This window comes from Megascapheus bottae, chromosome X, assembly GCF_031878675.1.
Source record: "Megascapheus bottae isolate mThoBot1 chromosome X, mThoBot2.hap1, whole genome shotgun sequence".
NCBI classification, from domain to species: Eukaryota; Metazoa; Chordata; class Mammalia; order Rodentia; family Geomyidae; genus Megascapheus; species Megascapheus bottae.
This window is the reverse complement of record NC_143547.1, coordinates 62,894,858-62,919,540: the sequence shown is the minus strand read 5'-3', so window position 1 is coordinate 62,919,540 and position 24,683 is coordinate 62,894,858. Positions and strand designations below refer to the sequence as shown.

Genomic DNA, 24,683 nt, shown 5'->3' with positions numbered 1-24,683 from the left:
CATTTAGATAAGAGCAAATATTTCTTAGGTGTCAGAAAGGAGGTGATAAGAATTACAGTTCATAACTATAGATTTGATAAGAGTCCAAAATCTGAAATGCTTATGGTAGTAAAAAAATGATGAAACTAAAAATGTAGGAAAAGTCAGTAATACAAATGATACTTTCTTGAAAATGGCAAAGGGGCACACAAAAACTCCTAAAATGTAAAGTAAGGTTCTCTTCATCTTAGAAGGCTTTCTGAATCTTGTTGTCATTCTGAACTGAATCATTTTTGTTGAGGCTGACAGCATGCTAAGATTTATAGGACCTGAAGAAGAATTCTGGCTTCTCCTCACTAGATACGGGTATCGCTCTCCACCAAATTGTGAAATTGAAACCATCCCTACATATCACCAGTGTTCTCTGGGAAGTTAAATTGTTACACACCAAGAACCACTGGTGTCAAGACAAAGGATAAACTCTGGGTTAAAAGAAGTTAAAATCAAAAAGGATATCAAATGCCACGGATAGTGGTTTATGCCTATAATTACTGTTAGTCAGGAGATCCAGAGGATGACAGTTCAAAGTCTGTCCCAACCAAAAGTTTGAAAGATCCACCCCCCTGTTCCCTGATCTGAATCTGCGTAGGTAGGTACCTGTCATATCATAAACATGGAAATTGTAATTAGAAGGATCAAGATCCACGCCTAAGCATAAATGTGGACTCTATTTAACACATAACTGAAGCATATAGGGAGCACGTATAGATCAAATGATAGTCTGTTTGGCAAATTCAAAGCTGAGTTCAAACCTCAGTACCACCAAAGAAAAGAAGAAAAGACATCAGAAGAAAGGGAGGGAAGGAAGAGGGCAAGAAGGCATGAGAGAGGAAGAGAGTGGGTAGGAGTGAGTAACATCAGGGACAGTACCCTAGCCCAGAGTTCAAGCCGCCAAACCAGCACCAAGAAAACAAAAAAGGGATATTTGCCTAGCACCAGTGGCTCGTGCCTGTAGTCCTAGCTCGTGAGAACATTGAAATCTGAGGATTATCATTCAAAGCAAGCTCAAGCAAAAAAGTCTCCGACACTCTTCTTTCCAATTATTCACCCAAATGCTGGAAATGGAGCAAGTGCTAGAACATAAGTTTTGAATGAAAAAGCTCAAAGACAGCACCCAGAGCCTGAGTTCAAGCCCCCAAGACCAACACCCAAAAACAAAATTTAAAGGAAATTTTTTGCCACAGTACTAATTCCGGCTTTTTCTGTGTATATGGTACTGAGGAATTGAACCCAGGGCTTTGTGTATGCTAGGCAAACAGTCTACCACTAGGCCATGCTCCCGGTCCTTAAAGGAATATTTTTATTTTTTTTATTGTAATTAGTAAAAGGGTTACATGATATTTGCCAGATAGAAGGTGCATTAATTCACATACATTGATAACCTTTCACATGTCTTGGTACCCATTTCCCTCCCCCCCCCACACCCCCCACCCGTCTTGGTTTTCCCCCCTTCCCTATCAAATTTCAAATATCCAAATACAAATAAATTCAATATATCAGATAACAAAGTGAGATACTATAACAATATGAGATAACCAAGGGACAGCAAAGGAGATGAGACAACATAGTACATTAAGGGCAACAATCATTCATTATATGGCTTTTGTTTCAGTATCCTGGAGGTCCTTTCAATTAGCTTCACATTATATGGCCTTATGTATCAAGATTTTGCTCTATTGCAGATCTCTGCTAGTAGAGCCCAAGGTTTCTACTGATTATGATGAATGAGGGAAACCATTGAGCCTAAGTTCCTTTGAGTATGGCTTACTTCACTTAATATGATTTTTTCTAAGTCTTTCCATTTCCTAACAAATGGGGCGATGTCATTCTTTCTGACAGCAGCGTAGAATTCCACTGTGTACAAATACCACAACTTGTTGATCCACTCATCAACTGAGGGACATCTAGTTTGGTTCCATATCTTTGCTATGGTGAATAGTGCTGCAATGAACATTGTTGTGCTAGTGGATTTAGTATGTCCTTATTTCTGGATGGTTGGGTAAATGCCAAGTAGTGGAATTGCTGGGTCATAGGGGAGTTCTATGTTTAGCCTTTTGAGGCACTGCCACACTGCTTTCCATAGTGGTTGAAAGGAATATTTTTAAAGTAGAGGTTTAACATGTTAAGAAAATTCTTAATGTGTTCCATCACCACCTTTCCTATCATGTAGCTCATTATGAATGCTTAAGCTAATGTCCATCTTTTTTTTAAGTTTTTTTATTGTAATTAGTAAAAGGGTTACATGATATTTGCCAGATAGAAGGTGCATTAATTCACATACATTGATACCCTTTCACATGTCTTGGTACCCATTTCCCTCCCCCCCCACACCCCCCACCCGTCTTGGTTTTCCCCCCTTCCCTATCAAATTTCAAAATTCCAAATACAAATAAATTCAATATATCAGATAACAAAGTGAGATACTATTGTGAAGCTAATTGAAAGGACCTCCAGGATATTGAAACAAAAGCCATATAATGAATGATTGTTGTCCTTAATGTACTATGTTGTCTCTCATCTCCTTTGCTGTCCCTTGGTTATCTCATATTGCTAATGTCCATCTTTTCAGGCTGTGTCATACACGGTTCAATAAACAAAGATATTTTATAAAGCATAAAAAAGAAAAAAAGATTAGTGATCAAATTACCATAATGTCCCTTCAAAGAATATACACATATTATGCCAGGCATGATGGTGAGGGTTTAAGATCAGATTATACAATGAAACCTTTTCTCAAAAAAAAAAAACAGACAAAAAGTAAATTGTGATTTTAAATGCAAGATATCCCATTTCCAGGCTCCAAGCATCTATTGATAATAAGCCCAATCTTGTTTACCTACCATATTTAATTTTCAATTACACTCCCTTTTATTTTAAGGAGGAATGATGTTGAAACTGAGGGAACCAGAGCTTAAGCTACATTATACACTTCCATATTATTTGGCACTTAAGCCCAGTTAAGTCTTCTATTATCACAACGCTTTCTATAGCAGTTTAAAAAAACACATTTGGCTGACTACACCACACTTTTTTTGTGTGTAAAGAAGTTTGAAACTTTATTTTTTTAAATCACAGAAAATAATGAATTTTTTTCAAATGAATGAAGAAAGGATTGCCTAAGTTTCAACTACAATCACTGATAGAGACCAACTATTTGTTGTTTTTGTTTTTTTGCCAGTCCTGGGGCGGGAACTCAGGCCCTGACCACTGTCCTTGGGCTTTCCTCAAGGCTAGTGCTCTACCACTTAAGCCACAGCACCACTTCCAGTTTTTCTGTATATGTGGTACTGAGGAATTGAACCGGGTCTTTGTGCATGCTAGGCAAGCACTCTACCAAACTCCTGGCCCTCTGTATTTATACTGTAGATTGGTTCCTTTATAGCACAGGTCAACAGGATAACAGTTCTATAAGGCACCATTGATTTTGATTTTTTTCCCCTAGTACTCACATTAATACTATTTTTATTCACTTTTAAGACATCAAATGCAAAAAAAAAGTTCAATTCCTACTGCTATTTTAACAAGTTACTACAAAATGAGTGGCTTAAACACCACCAGTTTATTCTTTTGCAACCTTGAAGGTCAGAAATCCAAAACAGGCCTGATGAGCAAGGCATCATTGCTTTTGTATGATGAAATGTCCGTCTAATATAATGGATTTGAGAGCGGTCAGAAAGCTGCGTACACCATACTTTTATAGCAGTCAATCTTTAGGCAGGGCAGATACAGGAAGCAGAAGGTAGATGGTTCTTGGCACTGTCCTAAACAAGAAACAATACATAAAGTGTAACAAGAGACCACATTAAACCAAAGCACTTTTACTTCATATGAACAGTTCACAAATAAACAGAAGGAGAGGGTGGAGGTGAAAAGAAAGACCAACTAAAGATATAATATAGGTATCGGGACCTTCCAAAGAACTTGTTCCTAACTTCTAAAAATGAGGGGAGGGAGAGAAGGGGGAAAAGGGAAGAAGGAGGGAGAGAGAAGGAGAGAGAGGGAGGAAGAGGGAGGAAGAGGGGAAGAGAGAGGGGAGACAGAGGGGAGGAAGAGAGATTAAAAAAAACAGCCTCAGTAAAAGAGGGAACCTTGCAATTACTTAATAACGGATGGATTGCTATTTTTGAAAACTGTGCTCAAATAGCTGTAAAATGCCAGCCACATCAAGTCTGTACTCCTGGTTCTTTTCTAGCAAGTGGGTATGGACATACCCTACGGTTTCATGGCTGTAACTCAAAGACTTCTTTTGATTTGTTACTAGCACTAAAATGAATGGCCCCTGAACTCTTTTCTTCTAATTCCTATATAAGCATAGTTCCAAGGAGCCCAGGCCTACCCAGAGTCTGTGTGCCGGGTCAGCAGATCTTCATTAGAGCTACCCCAAAGTTTAGGCTCTTAGGCACTACTGAAAATCATAGTTAAAAACATGGATTTAATGGTCACCCTAGTCTTGAAAGCCAAATCCACCAATGCATTTCCTCAGGCAAGTTTCTAATCTTTTTAAATCACAAATGAACTGATTGCTATGAGATGAAATGAATGCAGGCAACTGAACATCAAACCTAGATCATTCCAGCATATGCTTACTGGGTATGCTAAGCATTTCACGCAGAGTATTTGCCTGGGGTCACTCTTTTTCTCTCCTTTCTTCCTTCCTTCTTTCCCTTCCTTCCCTTCTTCTTTCTTCTTTCCTTCCTTCCTTCCTTTGTTCCTTCCTTCCTTTGTTCCTTCCTTCCTTCCTTAAATTATTTCTTTTGTTTGGGGGGAGGGGTTGTTGTTGTCATGGGGCTTGAACTCAGAGCCTGGGTACTGTCCCTGATCTGTTCTGCTCAAGGTTAGCACTCTACAACTTTGAGTCACCACACCACTTCCGGTTTTCTGGTGGTTAATTGGAGATAAGTCTAGATGCCTTTCCTGGCCAGACTGGTTTTGAACCACTATCCTCAGATCTCAGCCTCCTGAGTAGTTAGGATTACAAGCATGAGCCACTAGCACCTGGCTTTCTTCTTTTTGGAATAGCAAGTGATCTTGAAGATGAACAATATCTCCCCATTCCAGAAAAAAGCAAGATGTCTTCTCATTGTAAAAGCATCTTGTCTCCTAAACTCAGTTATATACTTATAAGACAACTAATGGTCTGCCTAGGCCCTCAACCCTGGTCCACTCTAGGGGACACTGTGTATCAAGCTGATATTCTGTTTATTACTTTCACAACTGATAATGAATTATCCTTTGTATATGACTCAGGAGCCATGGGTCATCTGCAATCATTCATGAATTAATAGAAATGGTATATAAGTGCCTAGATTCTTCACATATGTATACAAAGCACTTAGAAAAATCAACATATATTATTGTGTATTACTGACAGTCCCCTCTGTGAAGCTTGTGTACTGTACTTGATCACTGAGCCAAGCCAAATATCTGCAGTACTGGATGCCCCTGAACAGACTACATGCATTTCACATTTCACACTCTGGTCAGTGTAGGCTTATAAGAATGTCACTGTAGCCCTCCCTCACTGGATACAGTTTAGATTCCAAAACTGGGACAAGAAGGTTAGCTAGGATATTCACTATATTCACTCTTTAACATTTCAGCCTTAAACAATCATCTTTCATAATTCAACTGACATCCAGATGTCATGTATTTATGTTAGGGCAGATTCATTACAGCTCTCAATAACCTTTGACTCTTCATATGTCAAGACTGAATAGAGCCTTGTAGATCATCCATTTAGACTCCCCTATTTTATAGAATAAACTGACAGGCAAAAAGAAGATAAATTGACTTGCCCAGAGTTACATTTTTAAAAAGTATTCAGTTCATTTCTATATAACCTTTTAAACAGCCAGAATCAAACTAAAAACAAAAGTTACATATCTTATTCAGCATATTTCAATCCTGTAGCCTACAAACTATTTTCAAATTCAACAGAATATATGTACAGTCTTAAAAATAAGAAATGGTATACTAAGATGAAAATATTGCCAAGACAAAAAAAGAGAAAAAACTTAAAAAAAAAAGAAAAATAAATAAAGGGGGGGCAGGAGTTTGGCCCCAAGTTTGAACACTTGGTTTGATTTGATTCCTCAGTACCGCATACATAGAAAAGGCTGGAAGTGGTGCTGTGGTTCAAGTGGTAGAGCTCTAGCCTTGAGAAAGTCAAAGGACGGTGCTTAGGCCCAGAGTTCAAGTCTCAGGACTAGTAAAATAAATGACAAGGAAAAAAGAAAAAATATTGCTCAGTGCAGGTGGCTTACATCTCTAGACATAGATATTCAGGAGACTGAGACTGAAGATTGTGGTGTGAAGTCAGCCCAGGCAGGAAACATGTGTGAAACCCTTATCTGCAGTTAACTACCAAAAACCTAGAAGTGCAACTGTGACTCAAGTGGTAGAGCACCAGCCTTGAGCAAAAGAGCTAAGAAAGAGCACCCAGGCCCTCTGTTCAAACATTAGGAATAGTCTGCGTGCACGTGTGCCTTTGTGCGAGCGCTCTCGCACACACACACATACACATACACAATATTCAAAATACAATTTTTATATAAACTTCATATCAACACAACTGGTATGTATATGAGACATGCTTTTAATTAAATCTATCACATTCACTCACTAACCAGTACCTTATCTTTCTATATTGATAATATTCATGAATACCAATAAAAAATGACAAAGGACAAGATGATCTTCAGATTTAGACAGGCTGGATTGGCACTAGATTATCATTGAGGTTGAAAGCAGAGATTTGTGAAATAATAACACACTTTCATCCACAATTAGCTATAACAAGTAGGAAAAGTATCACAAATTAGGCCCAAAGCTATGTACAATTTCTACTTTAAAGTGTAACTAATATCTCAATTTCACTTTATACAGTGACATGACCACATGAAATGTAGGATTGGGTCTCATTTTCTACAAAAATAGAGAAGTTGGATCCCAAAGAAATTTACAAAGCCATGTAAAAATGATTTAATGAGGCAAGTAGGGACTGTATGGAAGACATCTAAGAATTTAGTTGACACAACATGGATAAACCTGGCTTTGGTAAAAAATAAAGACAAAAAAATCCCAAACACCAAACATAGCTAAAATCCAGACCTTTTATGTTTTCTGTCTCTTTTTTTTCTTGGCATACTAAGCTTATTCTTCCTTTTAATAGCTTGTTTTGAGACCATTAGCTACTCAACCAAAGGAAGAGAAAGGCAATGCCAATACACAACAAAGCTGTGAGGGCAGCCTAAGTAAAGGTTATTTTTGCTCTCAAATGTTTTATGTACACACTGACTCTTCTGTAAAACATTGATTTTGTAATGTGAAATACCAGACTGAAGAGCATATCAGAGGAAATGCCTCTGCCAATTAGTTTTGCCTCATGATAATTTTCTGTATGTTCTTGTCTTGTACTATAGGCAACATAAAAGAAAGTGAGTTAAAGTCATGACACAGACTTCAAAATGCAGCCATAATCATATTATTTAGGATTATGTGAACTATAATGTCAAGAAACTTACTTGAAGATGGGAAGAAAGAGAGAAGCATTCACTAGAGAAAGCCATTAGTGCACTGAACTTGCAGCCTGGCTCCTCAAAGACACAGTCATCTACATTAGAGGATTTCAATAATTTAAAAGCTAATGGAAACTGGTGCAGTACATCACATCTGTAATCCCAGCTACTTGGGATGCAGAGATTGGGAAGACCACGGTTCAAGCTAGGTAGGGGGTTGGGATAAAAGGAGAAAGTATACATACTATCCAGGATATCCAGGGTATAAATGTGAGACTGAAATATAACTAAAGCAAAAAGATGGGAGAGAAGTGATTTAAGTAGCAGAGACCTGGCTAGCCACTCAAGTATGAGGCACCAAATTCAAATCTGAGGGGAAAAATTCCTACTGTAAATAGAAATTAAATTAAGCCCTTTGCTTGCTGAATTTCCTGTACTGTATGAGAATAAAATCCATCAGGTTTTAAAGCAGTGGCTAGCCCACATAGGACTTTGTGTGAATTAGAAAAGGTGACCCAAGAAGAAACTGTCTTGGGACTAGTACATCATCTTTTTAATATCCTTAGCAGAGTCAAATCCATATAGAGTGGCCTTGGTTTATTATCCACACATGGCATTCAAGTTCAAAGTATGAATGAACAGCCTACACTAGATCTTGCTATCTACATAAACAATCTTCCTAAACAGCTCCAGCCAGAATAGCATGCTATTAAATGTGTAAGTTTTCCCAGTGATTGATTTCAAAGTACATAAAAATGGCATCTCCATAACTATCCTTCCCTTTAGCAAAAAAGGAGAGAATGCCAGCTGTCAGGGTCCAACAATTAACCAATTATCTCTCATGTCCCAATATGTAAGGAAACTGCCCACCAGATTGGGACAAGAAACTGTCATGCAACATGTCAGATCCACCCAAATCAGAGAAATGATAGGGCTAAATCCATCCAGTACAGAGACTGTATGAAGTTGTTGTATGGAAAGCAGTAGTTATGCAATGCCTTTAGCAAGTCTGTGTGAAGTTGATGTCTCATATTCTACCACTTCACGAATCCCAGCTCCATCACCTCAATAGTGCAGCCCAGTCTTCACAATCCTGAGTCAAGACTTTTGAACTATCTGAAAAGATTCATTCTCTCAGTCAGTCATCCAGCCTCCCTAACCTAAAACAGCAAGTACAAACCTGACAATTCTTTGAAAATAAACCTAGAGCTAGTAACCTAAACTTAGTGGTTGTATAATTGTATTTGTTAGTTGAATCCTTCTGGTACATTTGTATCAATGCTGAATTATGGGCCTAGGCACCTTTTTGCTCAAGGTGAGTGCTCTACCACTTGAGCCACAGCTCACTGCCAGTATTTTGGTAGCTAAATGGAGATCAGAGTTTCATAGACTTTCCTGTCCCCACTAGCTTTGAACTGCAATCCCCAGATCTCAGACTCTTGCAAGGCTGAATCCAACTATGATTCAGGTGTAAGTCAGTGTGGTGCCAGCTTGAATCCTTTTATTTCCCCTCAGACCTGGGGCTTGAACTCAGGGACTAGGTGCTGTCCCTGAGCCTCTTTGTGCTCAAATCTAACACTCCACCACTTCAGCCATAGCTCCACTTCCAGGTTTTTCTCAGTAGTTTACTGGAAATAAGTCTCACTGACTTTGCTGCCTGGCCTGGCTTCAAATGGTGATTCAAAGATATCAGCACTCTGAATAGCTAAGATTACATGTGTGAGGCACTAGCACCCAGCCTGAATCCATTAGAGATCTCAAGAATGCTTTTTTTTCCTTTTGCCCAACTTTCTATATTGCCCTAGGGGAAGAAAAATCTCACACATAAGTATCATTCCATCTCACATAAAGAATGAGTGATTAACACCAGTAAATTGCAAGTCTTAATGTGGTTTCTTCCTACAGTAGACCATAACTATACTTGAGCATACTTGTCAAGCCAACTTCTGTAGTTTTTCTCTACAAACTTCTGAGTTGATGCTAATTAACGGAATTATAATAGAATTGATGGAGCTCTTTTAGAAAGACTAGGTCAAAGCCCAACAAAATCAACACCAAGAAATGGGTACATCCAAGGGGGGGGAAGGCCACGAGGAGAGGGGTAGAGTAAGGGAAAAATATAGTCAACATTTCATTGTATATACTGTAAAATTAAGAAAAGTAAGGGAAGGGGTAGGTCTAAGAGAGTAAGTATGTTAAGCTGTGACAGGGAACAAGATGCACTGCATTCATAAACTGCTTTGCTATAAGGCATCTCCTATGTACAACTACTTAAAAGATAATTTAAAAATTATTTTTGGGCTGGAAAATGTGTCCTAGTGGTAGCGTGCTTGCCTAGCAGGCATAAAGCCCTGAGTTCAATTCCTAGGTACCACATACACAAAAAAAGCTGGAAGTGGTACCATGGCTCAAGTGGTAGAGCACTAGCCTTGAGAAAGCTCAAGGACACTGCCTAGGACCTGAGTTCAAGCCCCAAGACTGGCAAAAAAATATTTTTTAAAAATTGCTTTAGGGCCTGGAAGTTTCACCTAGTGGTAGAGTGCTTGTCTTGCATGCTTGAAGACCTGGGTTCAAGCCCAGTAATGAAAAAAAAGTTGCTTTATAGAAATACTTCATGTGACGTTACAGCAAGATTTTGCAAATAATTTAAGGGTATATTTCTTGAATATACATCAGTTAGGCACACAAGTGATTAAAAAAGTCTAATTTTAGACTGGAACTGATGATTCACACTTTAATTACTCAGAAGCCTGAGATCTGAGAACTGAGGTTCTAATCCAATACAAGCAAACAAAACCCCGAGACCCTTATCACCAATTAACCAACCAGCAAAAGACCAGAAGTAGAGGCGTCGTTCGAGTGGTAGAATATCAACTTTGTGCAAAGAAAGTTTAATAAGAGCATAAGGCCCTGAGTTAAGCCCCATATTGCTACGAATGTATATGTGCATGCACGCGTGCACGCACACACGCACACACGCACACACACACACACTATTTGAGAGGCAATTAAGGACATTTTTTTTATGGACTGAGCCTTAGAAGACACCAAAATAATTAATTTTTAAAAGAGTGATAGTGACAATGTTTTGAAGAAATGGGTCAATTTTAGAGATGCATAATAAACCTTGTAGGAAAAAAATGACTAAAAGAAAGTTTGTAGGATTTGGTGACTACTATCATCACTATTTTTCAGGATCTTAAATTCTTCACAAGTTTTAAAAGAAAAAATCATATTAGTCCTATTTGTTGTTGTTCTTGTTGGTTGTGGGACTTGAACTCTGGGACTGGACCCTGTCCCTGAGCTCTTCAATTCAAAGCTGCCGCCCTACTCCTTGGGCCACAGCACTACTTCCAGTTTTCTGGTGGTTAATTGGAGATATCAGACTTTAGTGCCTGGGCTTGGCTTTGAGCCAAGATCTCAGATCTCAGCCTCCTGCAAAGCTAGGATTACAGACTTGAGCCACCACACCTAGCTTAATGAGTCCTATTATTTCAGTTATCACTTTTACATTTATCTTCATAAAACACTAGCAAACTGGGCTGTGAAAGTGGCTAGTGGTAGAGTGCTTGCCTGGCATGCATGAAGCCCTGGGTTAGATTCCTCAGTATTACATACATAGAAAATGCCAGAAGTGGTGCTCTGGCTAAAGTGGTAGACTGCTAGCCTTGAGCAAAAGAAGCTCGGGGACAGAGCCAGGACCTGAGTTTAAGTCCCAGGACTGGAAAAATAACAAACCACCAACAAACTAAAGGTGTGTGAAAAAAATCTTATCTAACAATATTCTACTTCTATCTAGAATATTGTATTAATTAAAATTATATTTTATGTTCATTTTCATGCAACTACTTTTTTTTAGATTTTTGTACTTGTTACTCATGTATATGACTGTTTTTGGTTAGGTTTTATCTCTGTGACTTCTAGAAATAAATATCATAAACTTGCTTAATTTCTCCAATTGTTGAACTCTTATCAAACCATGTGGCTATTACAGAGTAACATATAACATTGTAAAAATCGTATACAATAACTCATTTCCCTCTTAGGTGTGCATCAGACTTGCTACATGATTGAGTCAATAGCAATTTGGAAATAATTTCTTCCTAATTAAGTGTGTTGGATTTGTACTTAGGCCTGCCTGACCTGCCTAACCAGGGAGAAGCTTCTCAAAATAAGTACCACTTTATAATAGCAATGAGGAGATCAGGAAGTGGCCAATTTGCTGATCTGTATTTGGTAGCAATATAGCTTATACTTCCTAAAGAAATACTGTAAAATCTTCATGAAACCTAAGACTGGGTAAATAAGGATGAGTTCAAAACTATGTTTTCTACATTCTCTTGCAGAAAGAGTGTCATGACTATCTGTTGGGCCAGGCACTAAAGTAAGAAATAAGGACTGAGTACTCTCTCCTTAAAGCTACAGAATTATAGATTGAGACAGTAAAAAAGAAAAAAAGATTCAGTCCTGATCAGGTAAGTTTTACATGTGTTAATTCATGTAAATGAGCGTTATGTTTGTACTATTTTTAGAGTATCCTATTTTTTGCAGTGTTCTTTGAGATCAAGTTGGAAAAAAAACATTATTTCATTCAATGACATGCTATTGCTCAAGTTCTTGGTATTTAACAGTAAAAGTTAGGTGGATTGCAATTATAAAGTGTTCAAAAAAGAACAAAAGAAGACAAATTGAATAACTTCTTTACTTTTACAGTCCCTGAAACATAATGACTCAGTGCTATAGATAACTTCTACAACAGAAGTGATAGCTTTGAGATTTATAACTATGTTAGTCCATCCACTTAACACTTCTCTGACTCAGCTTCCTTATTTGTACAACAATAAGCTTCCTGACAAGACAGAATGTCAGAAACCTAGTGAAAGGTTTTTTTTTCTATTGCTATTATTATATAGGAGATATACAGCAGGATTATAGCTACAAAATTCAGGTACTAAGTATATTTCTTTTTGAAAAATGTTACCCTAATAAATATTTTTAACAAAAACTGTGAATGCCTCAAATTAATTCACTGAAAGAAAGAGCTATCCTGTTTCTGGAAAATACAAGCCAGGTGCCCCTGTAATCTTAGCTACTCAAGAGGTCAGGATTTCAGTTCAAGAAGCCAGCCTAGGTAGACAAATCTGAGATTCTTATATCCAGCAAAAATGCTCAAAAAGGGGCTGGGAGTTTGGCCTAGTGGTAAGAGTGCTTGCCTAGCATGCAAGAAGACCTGAGTTTGATTCCTTGGTACTACATACATAGAAAACCCGAGAGTGGTGCTGTGGCTCAAGTAGTGGTAGAGCACTAGCCTTGAGGAAAGCCCAACGACAGTGCTCAGGCCCTGAGTTCCCAGAACTGGCAAAAAAAAAAAGTGCTCACAAAGCTGGGCTGGGAATGTGGCTTAGTGTTAGAATGCTTGCTTAGCATGCATGAAGCCCTAGATTCTGTTCCTCAGTACCACATAAACCAAAAAAAAAGCCACAAGTGGCGTTGTAGCTCAAATGGTAGAGCTGGCATGGAACAAAAGAAGCTCAGGGACAGTGCCCAGGCCCTGAGTCAAAAATAAATAAATAAATAAATAAATAAATAAATAATTGCTCAAGATGGAGGCATAAGTATAAGGAAAAAAGCTAACTCAAAGTAAAAGAGATGCCCGGAGTTCAAGCTCCAGTATCAGTACCCAAAAATACACATGAAAAAAAATTACAATGGGAAAACGTTAAGCTCACATATTTATTCAAGAGGAAGAACTATTAGTAAAACAGAGAAAGTATGAGCTTCCAAATAGACAAGTGGATTTCATAAAAGAATAAAGAATCAATCAACATATAACCAAATTGTGATACTTTGCACAATACTGGTGTTAGAGCAATTAAATGGCAAGAAATATGGCCCTCAGTTCTTTTCTTCTTTTTTTGCAGCATTAGGAACTGAACTCAGAGCCTCAAGCTCTATCATTTGAGCCACTCAAGTCCCCCCTATTTTCCTTTTCATTCTGTTGATTTGATATTTTGCTTCTGTATATATGTATATATACATATATATTTAATTTTTGCAGAAATGGAGATTAAATCACAGGCCTCAAGAATGGCAGGCCAGTGTTCTATCATTGAGCTATAGTCCCATTCCCATAACCACATCTGTTTCTGGTAATATAAGTGATTAGTAATAATGTTCTTTATTTGTACAGCATTTTTTTAGTAACAACCTTGCTAGCAAAAAGCAGGTTTAGCAATGTGTCAGGCATCTGTGACCCCAGCTACTCAATAGGATTGCTTGAGCAATATCCCAAAGCTATCCTGAGCAACACAGTGAGACTTACTCTAAATTCAAACAGTCAGGTATCAGTAACTCCTGCTAGTAATCTTAGATACTTTGGAAGACTTGAAACTGAAGATCAAGGTTTGAAACCAGCTGAGGCAAGAAAGTCTGTGAGACTCTTGTCTCCAACTAAACACCAAAAAAAGCCAGAAATGGAGCTGTGCCTGCCACAAGTGGTACAGTTCTAGCCTTGACTGAAAAAAAAAAACTTCAAGGGACAGTGCCTACGGCCTGAGTTCGAACCCCAGAACCATGACAAAACAAAAAGGAATAGAGGCCTGGTATATTTGAGACATGGAAATATCTGCTACCAGTAGGCACATACTTGTAATCCTATTTACTTACTTGGGAAGCTGAGAAAAAGTTCTGGGTTCAAGGTTAAGTCCACACATTCCACATAACTTGTCCTCTACAGAAAGAACCTCTAGGCAGTGACATGATCTTGTCATCCCAACAATGACTAGAAGCCTAAACTAGGCAGACCACAATCTGGGTCCCAAAAAGGTGGGGCTCAATATATGGCTTCAGTAGTAGAGTACCTACATGGCAAGAATTCCCTGAGTGCAAATTCCACTACAAACAAGCAAATTTGTCAGGAGACACAATCTCTATCATGCAAATATTAATCAGAAAGCTCAAACTTCTAATGTTAAAGCTAATCAGAGGTTGCAAAAAAACCCAAAATGTAATAGGACAATGGGATGGGAACTGGAGTTCTACGATCTGTATTCTCTTGCCAATATTTTGAGTCTTCTACTAATAACAAAAAAATATTACTTAGATCATTACTTTTATTATTGTTTCTTTACATGGTAGTTCAGGCTCTGGAAGTTACAAGACTGAAAACAAAGTCAGGGTGTGACAGAGTTGTCAAGGCCATGAAGAAGTCTAAATTTCAGAGGCTGTAGTCTGAGAATGGAAGTTATAAGACAGGCCAATGTGAGGCAATTGTCTTCGGATAACTAACAAAAAGCCGAAAGGAGAGACATGGCTCAAGTAGTAGAGCACCTCTTATGAGAAAAAAAAAACTAAGCAAGAATGTGAATCCCTACAGACAGAGACTGAGAGAAATGCACAAATAGGTTCATTTGATACAGTACATATCCTCAGAAAAAGGATTGCATAAAAAGTTAACTTTGCAGCCAGAGGCATGGCACAAGTGATAAAGTGGCTGCTTAGTAAATTTTTCGCCCTATTACTCCCGCCTCCCTCAAAAAAGGTAAACTTAAAAAAAAACTCATGTCAAACAATGTACAGTTTCAATACATCTGGCCTATAGGGAAAAATTCTCCCATTAATAATAATTTATTAAGTTGCTCTGCACCTAAATACAAACTTGCCACATTTTAGAGGATAAACACAGAAGTCCCCTTTCCCAGAAGCACTTGAAAATCTTTGTAGAGACAAAATGAATGTGTAACTTGAAATACATCATGACCAAGAGCCCTCAGTATCAAAGCAACCAATAAACTGTCTAATGGAAGGAAGAACATATTTATATTGGAATGGACTTGTGAAACAGGGGTAAGCCATAATAAAGAGAAACATTGAAGACACTGTAGATGCAGTGAGGAAAGCAATACAGGAGAGACAGCTACAGAAAAACAGGAATGATCAGGTATGTGTGTATGAATACATGAGCAGCAACTGAAATGTAGGTCCTTCTGGTATATTCTCTAAGACATCCTCCATTCCCAAGAAGAAATAATGCTTCTTGTTGCTTTCTTGCCATGCCTTCCCATCTCCAAGTTTCTTTGTGAAAGACCAATCCACTCAGGGAACTCTCTTTTTTATTATTTTCAAATACTTTATCTCCTTTCCAAAATTGTATGTAACATGACATACAACTGACCATTGTGATTTGGCCCTGACTTTTTTGACAGACCCACTACCATATTTTGTTGCAATTATACTTATCTAGTGGTACTTTGTGTCTTTTGGACAACCTTTGACCTTTCAAGATAGACTCTCAAAGAAAATGATACATGCATCTCATAATACTCAAGCATTCAGTGTCACCTAGAGACCTGTCCATGTTTGTTTGTTCTATTTGTTTGGGGGATACTGGGTATGGGGCTTGAACTTGGCCAGGATTCTGTCTCTGAGCTTCTTTTACTCAAACTTAGTGCTATCCCACTTGAGTCATAGCTCTAATTCAGTTTTTGTTTGTTTGTTTTGGTATTTTATTGACGACAGGAGTCTCGCAGACTTTCCTACCTAAGCTGACTTTGAACTGTGGTCCTCAGATCTCAGCCACCTGAGTAGCTAGGAATACAGTTGGGAGCCATGGATTCCAGGCCCTCCATGTTTTGTTGTTGTGGTTGTTGTTTGTTTGTTTGGGGTTTTTTTGACAGTCCTGGGCTTGGGCTCAGTGCCTGAGCTCTGTCCTTGGAATTTTTCAAGGCTAGAGCTCTACCAATTGAGCAATAGCACCACTTCTGGCATTTTTTTCTATGTATGTGGTTCTGAGGAATCAAACCCAGGTCTTCTAGCATGCTAGACAAGCACTCTACCACTAGACCAAACTCCCAGCCCTCTCTTCCTTTTTTGACAGCACTATCATGTGAATATTTCTACAATAACTTAATGTGCTCCCTGTTAATCATCAACTTCCCTATGTGCCTCACTATGAGAATCTTTTTTGGGGATATTATAACTTACTGTGTAGCTCAGGTTGGCCATAAAATCCTTCAGCCTCTGTGCTCAGGATACTGGAATTATAGGTATGTAACTCCATGCCCAACTAAACTATGAGCATCATTACATCACCATCCTGTACAGCAACACCTATCATATAATAGGAACAAAGTAAATAGACTGAATAAATGAAATCATTTTGTGTATAACCAATTATCTAAACTCAAAACAATATTCACCTAATCTTACACAAATACTCCGTGAGATATTCAATAAAAGAAAATTATCTTGTGTTATTTCCTGTCATTAATTTGACCTTACTATCTCATGTAACCAAAAAACAAAAAGAAAAAAGTCAAATACAGAAATATGATCAAGTCACTGTGTACATACTAATTTGTTGTATATGCCTGAGTGTTGTGTGTGTGTGTGTGTGCACATGTGCACATGGTATTAGTTTAATAGTGGCTTCTCTTAATGGTTATGTAACTAAATAAAGACGATTTGAGATATAGTTCTTTCATAACACTTCTAGAACTTTATATCCTATACAGTTTAACAAAATACAGTCCGTTCTTGAAACCAAATTACAAATTAATCTACAAGTCACACTGTTAGATGGCATATTACAATCTGGGTCTACCTAGCTAGTTACATAAAATCCAAACTCAAATACTAGTGTACAATTCAAAATTCATTGAGCCCAAGATGGGTTCATCTTCCTTTAAAATTACCAAAATATAGGGGTGATCATGAGGAAACAGATGTGGAGACAATCAAAATGAATTTTAATAATTTTCATTTAACTAACCAAATATGTCATTACAGTCCTGAAAAACCACTCCCCCCCAAAATCTCACTAATAGTCAGGAAAACATTAATGGTATAAATGAAAAATGTGATCTGTCAATAGAAAATAAATCTTCATCTCTAGTTGTCCAGAAATATGGGGAACTAAGTGAAAACAAGTGAATCACAAATGTTACAAGCTTAAGAAGTCATTACATTAAGAGAGTTTTTCTATGTAATAGAAACTTTCCTCATAGTTTATACTATATAGACTTGGTATAGATAACTTTTTACTACCAAAAGAATTTAATTCATTACCAATCACCCTATGGTTAGTGCTATTTTCCTTTGCTTTTCATGGCTGACTTTTTTTTATGATTTAGAGTAGAATCAACTGTTATTTCCTTGCTTCTTTGGTATAGCAAAGCTCTTATTCTTTCTATAGGTGATGGTGCCTTTGAGAAACTAACAAAAGCCTTGAGCCTCAGAAAAATAAACACAATTTGTTCTCACACAATTGAGAAGTTTAATAACCCCCACAATCACCTACACAAATGATTTCTTTAGCCATAGGGCTCTTTTTTATAATTCCACACCACAACTCCTTTATACACATACACACACACACACACACACACACACACACACTTAAGATCTATTGCAATGGTTAACATAATACTTAAACATAATAAAATTTCATTAAACTATACTTTTACTAGCCAAATTTTAAGAACCCTACATAACTGTTGACTAAAAAGCTGCCAAAATCTTACAGTTTTGCCAAACCCAAAGTTTGTCATAATGATTTTCTAAATCTGTTTTTATTAATTCAGACACATCTGCTCATAAAATCACAGGTTTAAAAGTTTTTCTTGAGAAACAAAACAAAATAAAATAATAAATCCACATGATCCTAACAAACTCCAGCATTTAAATACTTGTTCTACTGTAGCAAGATATGTTCCACATGGAACAGGGAAGTTAGATAGGAAGTGAAAGTGCCACCCGGTATTAAGTGTCCAGTTACCTTGTCAAAATATGTTAAATATAATAAATGAAACAAGAGAAAGGATAAAAGATATTAAACTCTCAAAATGTCAGTCAAAAAGTGATTGTAAGTTTTATAACCCATAAACCCATTAACATTCCACCAGCACAGACAAGTCAAAGAACCAATGACTCCGTTTATTTTTAAATACTAGGTTATAGGACAGTTGGGAGTAAATAAGTTCTATGTTCTTCGTGTACCTCAGGTTTCTTTGAACTGATGAGACTTAAAATTTGTCATCAAGATCTACTGCATCAAGTGAGGGACCACCAGGACAGTCCAGTAAATGAACGTCCATACAAGTGGCCAGAGGCCACTGAAAATAGGTTTTCCTTACCTGTATTTCACCATCTCAAGTATAATCTTGTTACTACTCAAAACTGAAATGTAGACAAGCAACATGTGGCTGGGTAATAATTCCCGTGTGGCCTAAGAATTTTCAGCTGTCAGTATTGGTAGAATCAGTGCCAGCAAACCCTTTACTCTCATGCCACCCAAAGCAGAAAGTTTACAAAAAGCGGAATCTTTTGAACTGATGAGTTGAGGGAACTCCAGTGAATCCCAATGCAAAAGGGGGCCCCCTGGATTTCATTACATGGTGGGTTTGAGTAACAGGAAATGGGCTGCTAGCACTGGCTCAGTTACCAAAAGAGGGAACGTCGTACATGTGTCCAATGTTTTGGGGAAAGTTAAAAAAAATGTGTGTAACTACTGTAAGACTATATCCAGTACTCCCACATAGTTCAGTTGGTAGCCCTTCAACAGCTTTCAATTCTCACGCTCTCCCCACTGTCCCCCAGAAATGTTCCTGGGGAAGAACACTTGGAGTAAGTAGGCACGTAGGCATTTCTTCGTTTCTGGAAAATTCGAACCATTATGGGGGGGGCAGGGGTTCGTGGTGTTTATTTTTTGTCTTCCAAGAGTGAGAGTGGGGTCCCAAGTATTCAGATTGAAAAGGAATAAAAGGTTCACTACCCCGGACCCCAAGTATTAAGAGGAAAACACAGCAAGTAACAAGAGGTGGGATGGAAATGAAATCATGAAAAAAAAAATTTTTAAAGTAAAAAATAAAGGTTTTGGGCCACAAGTTAGACAAACAACAGTCCTTTCCACTGCTCTCTCGGACTCGGGGTGTCACCACGTGGGTGTTGTGGTATTCTTTCCCCACTATGTGTTGGAGTAGGAAGAGTGAGAAAAGGAGTTAAGAGGAGAATGAGGTGTTCTTCCGCCCCCACGCCGAATGTGCGCCTCGGCGTGGCTGCTCCTTTCGCGGATCCCACACTTAACAGAGCGAGGTCGCGGTCACTTCTTGGGGTGGGCCCTCCCCACCCAGATTCCCTCCTATGTCCATAACGACAGACAGGAAAAACAGCGGGGGCTGCCAGGGATTATGGGCGCACTCACCAATTTGGGTTTGTTTTTCGTTTCCTCTTCGCTGGCGGCCCGGTTCCCGGTGCCTCGCTTGTTGCTCCGGCTGCCAATGGGCTCCTCGCCGCCGCCTCCTGTTCCGGACGCCGCCGCTCCAGGCTGCTCCATCTTTCTCCAGCTGGTTCACTTGCGCCCTGGAGCAGTACCTTCTCCCACGGGGAGGGAGGAAGAAAGCCCCTCGGGTGTTCACGCTGCCCCTCGCTGAGTCGGTAGAGACTCTTCCTCCTCTTTGCGGGGGGTTCGGGGGAGACGGTTTTGTGACTAGGATGCTGCGGGTCTCAGACTCCTAACTTCCACGACGCCACTATGCTTGTGGCCACTAGCCGCTGCCGGGACAAGCCCTGACCTTAAACAGCTGCAATTACCAAGAAAGCCGCTGCCGCCGCCCTTAGGGCGGTGTTTAAGGGGTGGAGGAAAAGTAGGTGCCTATCCCTTTAAGAGGGCCTCCACACACGTGATTCATCAAAGTGCCCGCGATCTGCTGCCCCAGCACTGGAAGCTGCTTCCGACTGGGGCTGGGCTACTGAGCATGCCCGGCCCGGGACTAGCTCCAAACAGGGGACTTTCAGCTGTGCTGAGGTACTGATTTCACTTCCTACTACTGTAATGGAACAACCAAGGGAACCAGCCCCTAGCACAGATGGGCGGCCCATTTTACAGATAGGGACATTAAAGCGTGGGGAGGATTAACGTATGCTTTTCTTTCACCATAAGTGTCTGCAAGCAAAGGCCAAAACCCCTTTCCCACACCCCCTCCCTACTTCGGGCAGGAGTGTGGCCTTGCTTCAAGCTGTGTGAAAGTGTAATTTAATCCTGGCAAACTGGCAGCCGGTAAGAAAGAAACCCACCCTCAGCGAAAATTCTTTGCCCAAACAGATGGTATGGGTCAAAGTGGAAAGAGTGGGTGCTTCTGTGGCCGTGATTGCGCTGGAACTGAGGAACTACATACAGTTGGTTCTTTATTCCCAGGCGACCAGCGGGGGAGTGGAAACAGCCTGTGCCCTCCAACTAATCCTCACTGTGTAATTAGGCTCTAACCAAAGCACACATTTGAGTTCACAGTGGAATTGAGAGCTAACTTTGCTTTCCTAATGTAGTTCAAAGATAGACTTGTGAAGACTCCATGTGCTCACGTGAGTCAAAACTTGATTTCTGGTAGAAACCCCTATATAAAAATTAAAAAAGAAATCCCGAGAAAAGGGTGGCAACCAGAGCAGAGCATATTGCCTTCTACTCCTCCACTACTTTCTCCTCAAGAAGGGGCCCGCACAAACTTTTTAGGAAACACTTCTTAAAAATAAACATCCCCACAGGGAATTTTAGGGAGCCAGGGCTAAATCTGAATGAACCTCCAGACTATCATAGAACAATCATCCATATGCTAATGGATGCATGCAATGTAAATTTAGGTACCAGGTCCATAAACATCCATATGTCAGTTACTGAAAATGTCTCCAGGCTAATGACTTCCTTTGCCCTCTCCCACCACCCCCACCAGCCTTGAAGTTGTAAAACTTGTGAAATTTTTCACATTCTAAAAAACTTGAGGAATTTCTCGCTGAATAGTCACATGCATTGCAATGAATTTCACACTGCGATGTGAGGAGAAAATTACCTTGGACAGTGGGATGGAATAAAAATTGCTTATCTGAAAACAACTTTGTGTGTGTCTGTCTGTATGCACATATGTATGTATGTAATGGGACTTGAACTCAGGGAATTGCCCCTGATCTTTGTGTGTTCTAACACTAGAGCTATTTTCTAGTAGTTCCAGCTTATTGGAGTTAATTGCCAGCTGCTCTGGCTGGCTTTCAACCACAATTCTGAGATCTCAGACTTCTACTGAATAGTTAGGATTACAGATGTGATACACAGATGCCCAGCCTGAAAAAAAGCTTTAATCCCAACTTTGTCCATGTCTTTATTTTCTTGATAATCATTCAGACATGACATTCTGCACACAAGAAAGTGATAAATTACCTAAGGACACTTGCAATGAAGGACTGCGTGCTCCTGAACAGTGTGGTCAAACAGGCCCAAAGATAATTTTGCTTGATTGAAGTTCCTGTTTGACATAAATTGGAAACAAAGTTTGAATTTTACATACTTCATGCACACACAATTTGATATACAGAAAAAAACTGATCGGTTTCTTCAGCCAATGGTCCCATGGAATTTCTGTGGGAGAAGTATGGGTGTGGATGTAGACCCTCACTCCCAAATATTGCTCAATAATCTCCTCAGTAGTCATTTCATGAGTTCCTTTTTTAAAAAGATGTATGATTTTCAAAATGCTTGGAGTTAGAAGGATGAGGATGACATAATTTCTGCCCTTTGAACCTCAGTCCATTGGGAAAGACAAACTTTCAAAGAATTTTTCTACTGTAGAACAAATTTGAACCAAAAGAGCAGGATAGAGGCAGCTAACCAAGAATCCTGAAGAAGATGCTTAAGCTAAGTATTGAATTAAACTTGATGAAAGACTTTCAGTACTGGTTGGCAACCTGTAACTGCTAAGCATCCTGGATATAGTGATGAAAAGGAAAGACAAATGTAGTTGACCCTTACAAAACTTTGAGGAAAGAGGATATTAAACAAAAAATACATTGAACACTGGACCGGGAGTTTTGCCTAGTGGTAGAGTGCTTTCCTACCATGCACAAAGACCCGGGTTTGATTTCTCGGAACCACAATTATAGAAAAAAGCCGGAAGTGATGCTGAGGTTCAAGTGGTAGAGCTCTAGCCTTGAGAAAGTCCAAGGACAGTGCTCAGGCCCTGAGCTCAAGCATAGGACTGGCAAATATATATATAGACATATATATATATATATTGAACAATTGTAATACAATAAATGAATAGCATTCCAGAAAAAAAGCAGTAAACATAGCATGTTGCAGACACGACACCCTATGGTAAGAAATTTAGGTGGTTGTCACAAGAAGCAAAACAAATAGAAGTTTGAGAATAATGAGAGGCTCCAGATCACAAAGGTTCCTACTATAAGTTTTATTATTGTAATTCAAATGGTGTGATTCAGAAGTGTGGAGGACATTATAATACAGATTATTTATGTTTGGAGTGTATAAACAGACCTGAAAATGAATTGTTATTATTTTAATGTAACTTTGGATTTTACCATCCTCACACCAAGCTCAGCTATACGTGATATTCAATTCCAAATGCTTGTAAACCATCTGTAGTCTTTTCTACCCCCAAAACATAAAAATGTTGGTCTGGTTATAGCTTATGTTTCAACTGAATTTTGGTTATCTCATCCCTGTATTAATTCCTGATTTTTTTTGCCAGTCCCAGGCCTTGAACTCAGGGCCTTGGCGCCATCCTTGGGCTTTTCTCAAGGCTAGAGTTTTACCACTTGAGCCACAACACCATTTCTGGCTTTTTTCTATGTATGTGGTACCAAGGAATCGAACCTGGGTCTTCGTGCATGCTAGGCAAGCACTCTACCACTAGGCTAAACTCCTGGCCCTGATTCCTGATTTTTTTTTTAACATTTTGCTCAAATTGATGTAAATCGTAATTACAAACAAACTGAAATCCTTTTTTCCCACATCAGGGTCATTTTCAAAACAAGAACTGAAAGAAAGAAAAACGTTTCTAGGAGTTATCTCCCTCAAACTTTCTTTTGAGCCAACCATTGTCCTTACCTAAACAATCTGAGTCAGTGCAATGAAAAATTAAAGGAAAATTGGTTTTAAAATAATGGGAAATAATCAACTAGGGTCAAAAAATATTTATGAATTAGAATACTATTAAGAGTAAACAAATATTTCTTAAGCATAGTCTATATGTGAAATACCAAACTAAGTATCATGCAAATACTTATAAACGCCAGACAGTCTGGAGCCACCTGCAATCCTACCTATTCAGAAAGCTGAGATCTGAGGATTGCAAGTCTGGGCAGAAAAGTCTATAAGACTCTTATCTCCAATTTACCAAAAAGTGGAGCTGTGGCTCAGGTGGTAGAACACTAGTCTTGAGCAAAACCAAAAAACAAGAGCTCAGGAACAGAGCCCAGTACTGGAATCAAAGGAAAAAAAGTGCCAGACATTCTACTGCAATGTAATGGATGTCCTCCTAAAGAATCTATCCTTGTGAAAAGTTGCACACCTAGGTTAACAAAGCTTCTAAAAAATACAGTTAAGGAAGACCATTTAAATCCAACATAACTATGCAATCAGAATACTAATAAAAACACCACCTGTTATAGTAACAACATTCCGGAGGTTCAATCTCTCCTGGCCTTTGCACCCAGCATCACAATCATCCACATAATGACTTTTTGCTTCCTCCTTCCTCCTGTGGGCACTTACTTTTAGGAGATGCAATTCTCATCAGAATTACAAATAGAATTGCAGTCAACTTTGGTTTCCTTTTTTTTAATTCAGTCCTAGGCACAAGAACAATAGGAATTGAGTCACAGTTCCCCCCCACACATACACCTCTCCCCCGCCTCAGAACTTTTGGTAGTTAGTTGAAATTAAGAGTCTCATAGACTTTCATGACCAGACTGGCTTTGAACTGAAATCCTCAGATCTCAGCATCTTGACTTTTTAGCTTCATAATCCATATTCATGGCTTTAATGGATAGTTCATTCACTGTGGTTGAAGAAAATAAAGATTGAATCCACTAAACCAGTAACTATATATACTTTATGCACATCTTGTGCAAGGTTACATATATGTATGTATATATATATATATGTATATATAAAAGTTTTGCTAAAAGTTCTTAATGTGAGAAAGTTTTCTCTGACAACTTTCAAATTAAATTCACACATGAAGCTGGACACTGCTGGCACAGTTCTGTGATCCTAGCTACATAGAAGGCTGAGATCTGAGGATCACAGTTCAAAGCCAGCCCAGGCACTGAAGAATGTAAGAC

The 24,683-nt window shown here is 38.8% G+C and overlaps 1 protein-coding gene across 6 annotated transcripts in view; it reads right to left on the bottom strand.

Moving 5' to 3' along the window:
* Diaph2 (diaphanous related formin 2) overlaps positions 1–20,152 on the bottom strand; it is an 809,447-nt gene extending 789,295 nt beyond the window's left edge. For 2 of the 6 annotated variants that reach the window (XM_090326170.1, XM_090326171.1), the window contains exon 1: positions 19,756–20,146. In XM_090326170.1, the coding sequence (XP_090182296.1) occupies positions 19,756–19,887 (132 nt within the window). In that variant the 5' untranslated portion in view covers positions 19,888–20,146. Of the gene's footprint in view, positions 1–19,755 lie in introns of all 6 variants that reach the window. The other 4 variants (XM_090326172.1, XM_090326173.1, XM_090326169.1 and 1 more) reach the window with 4 other exon arrangements.
* Between the last annotated feature and the right edge of the window lie 4,531 nt (positions 20,153–24,683).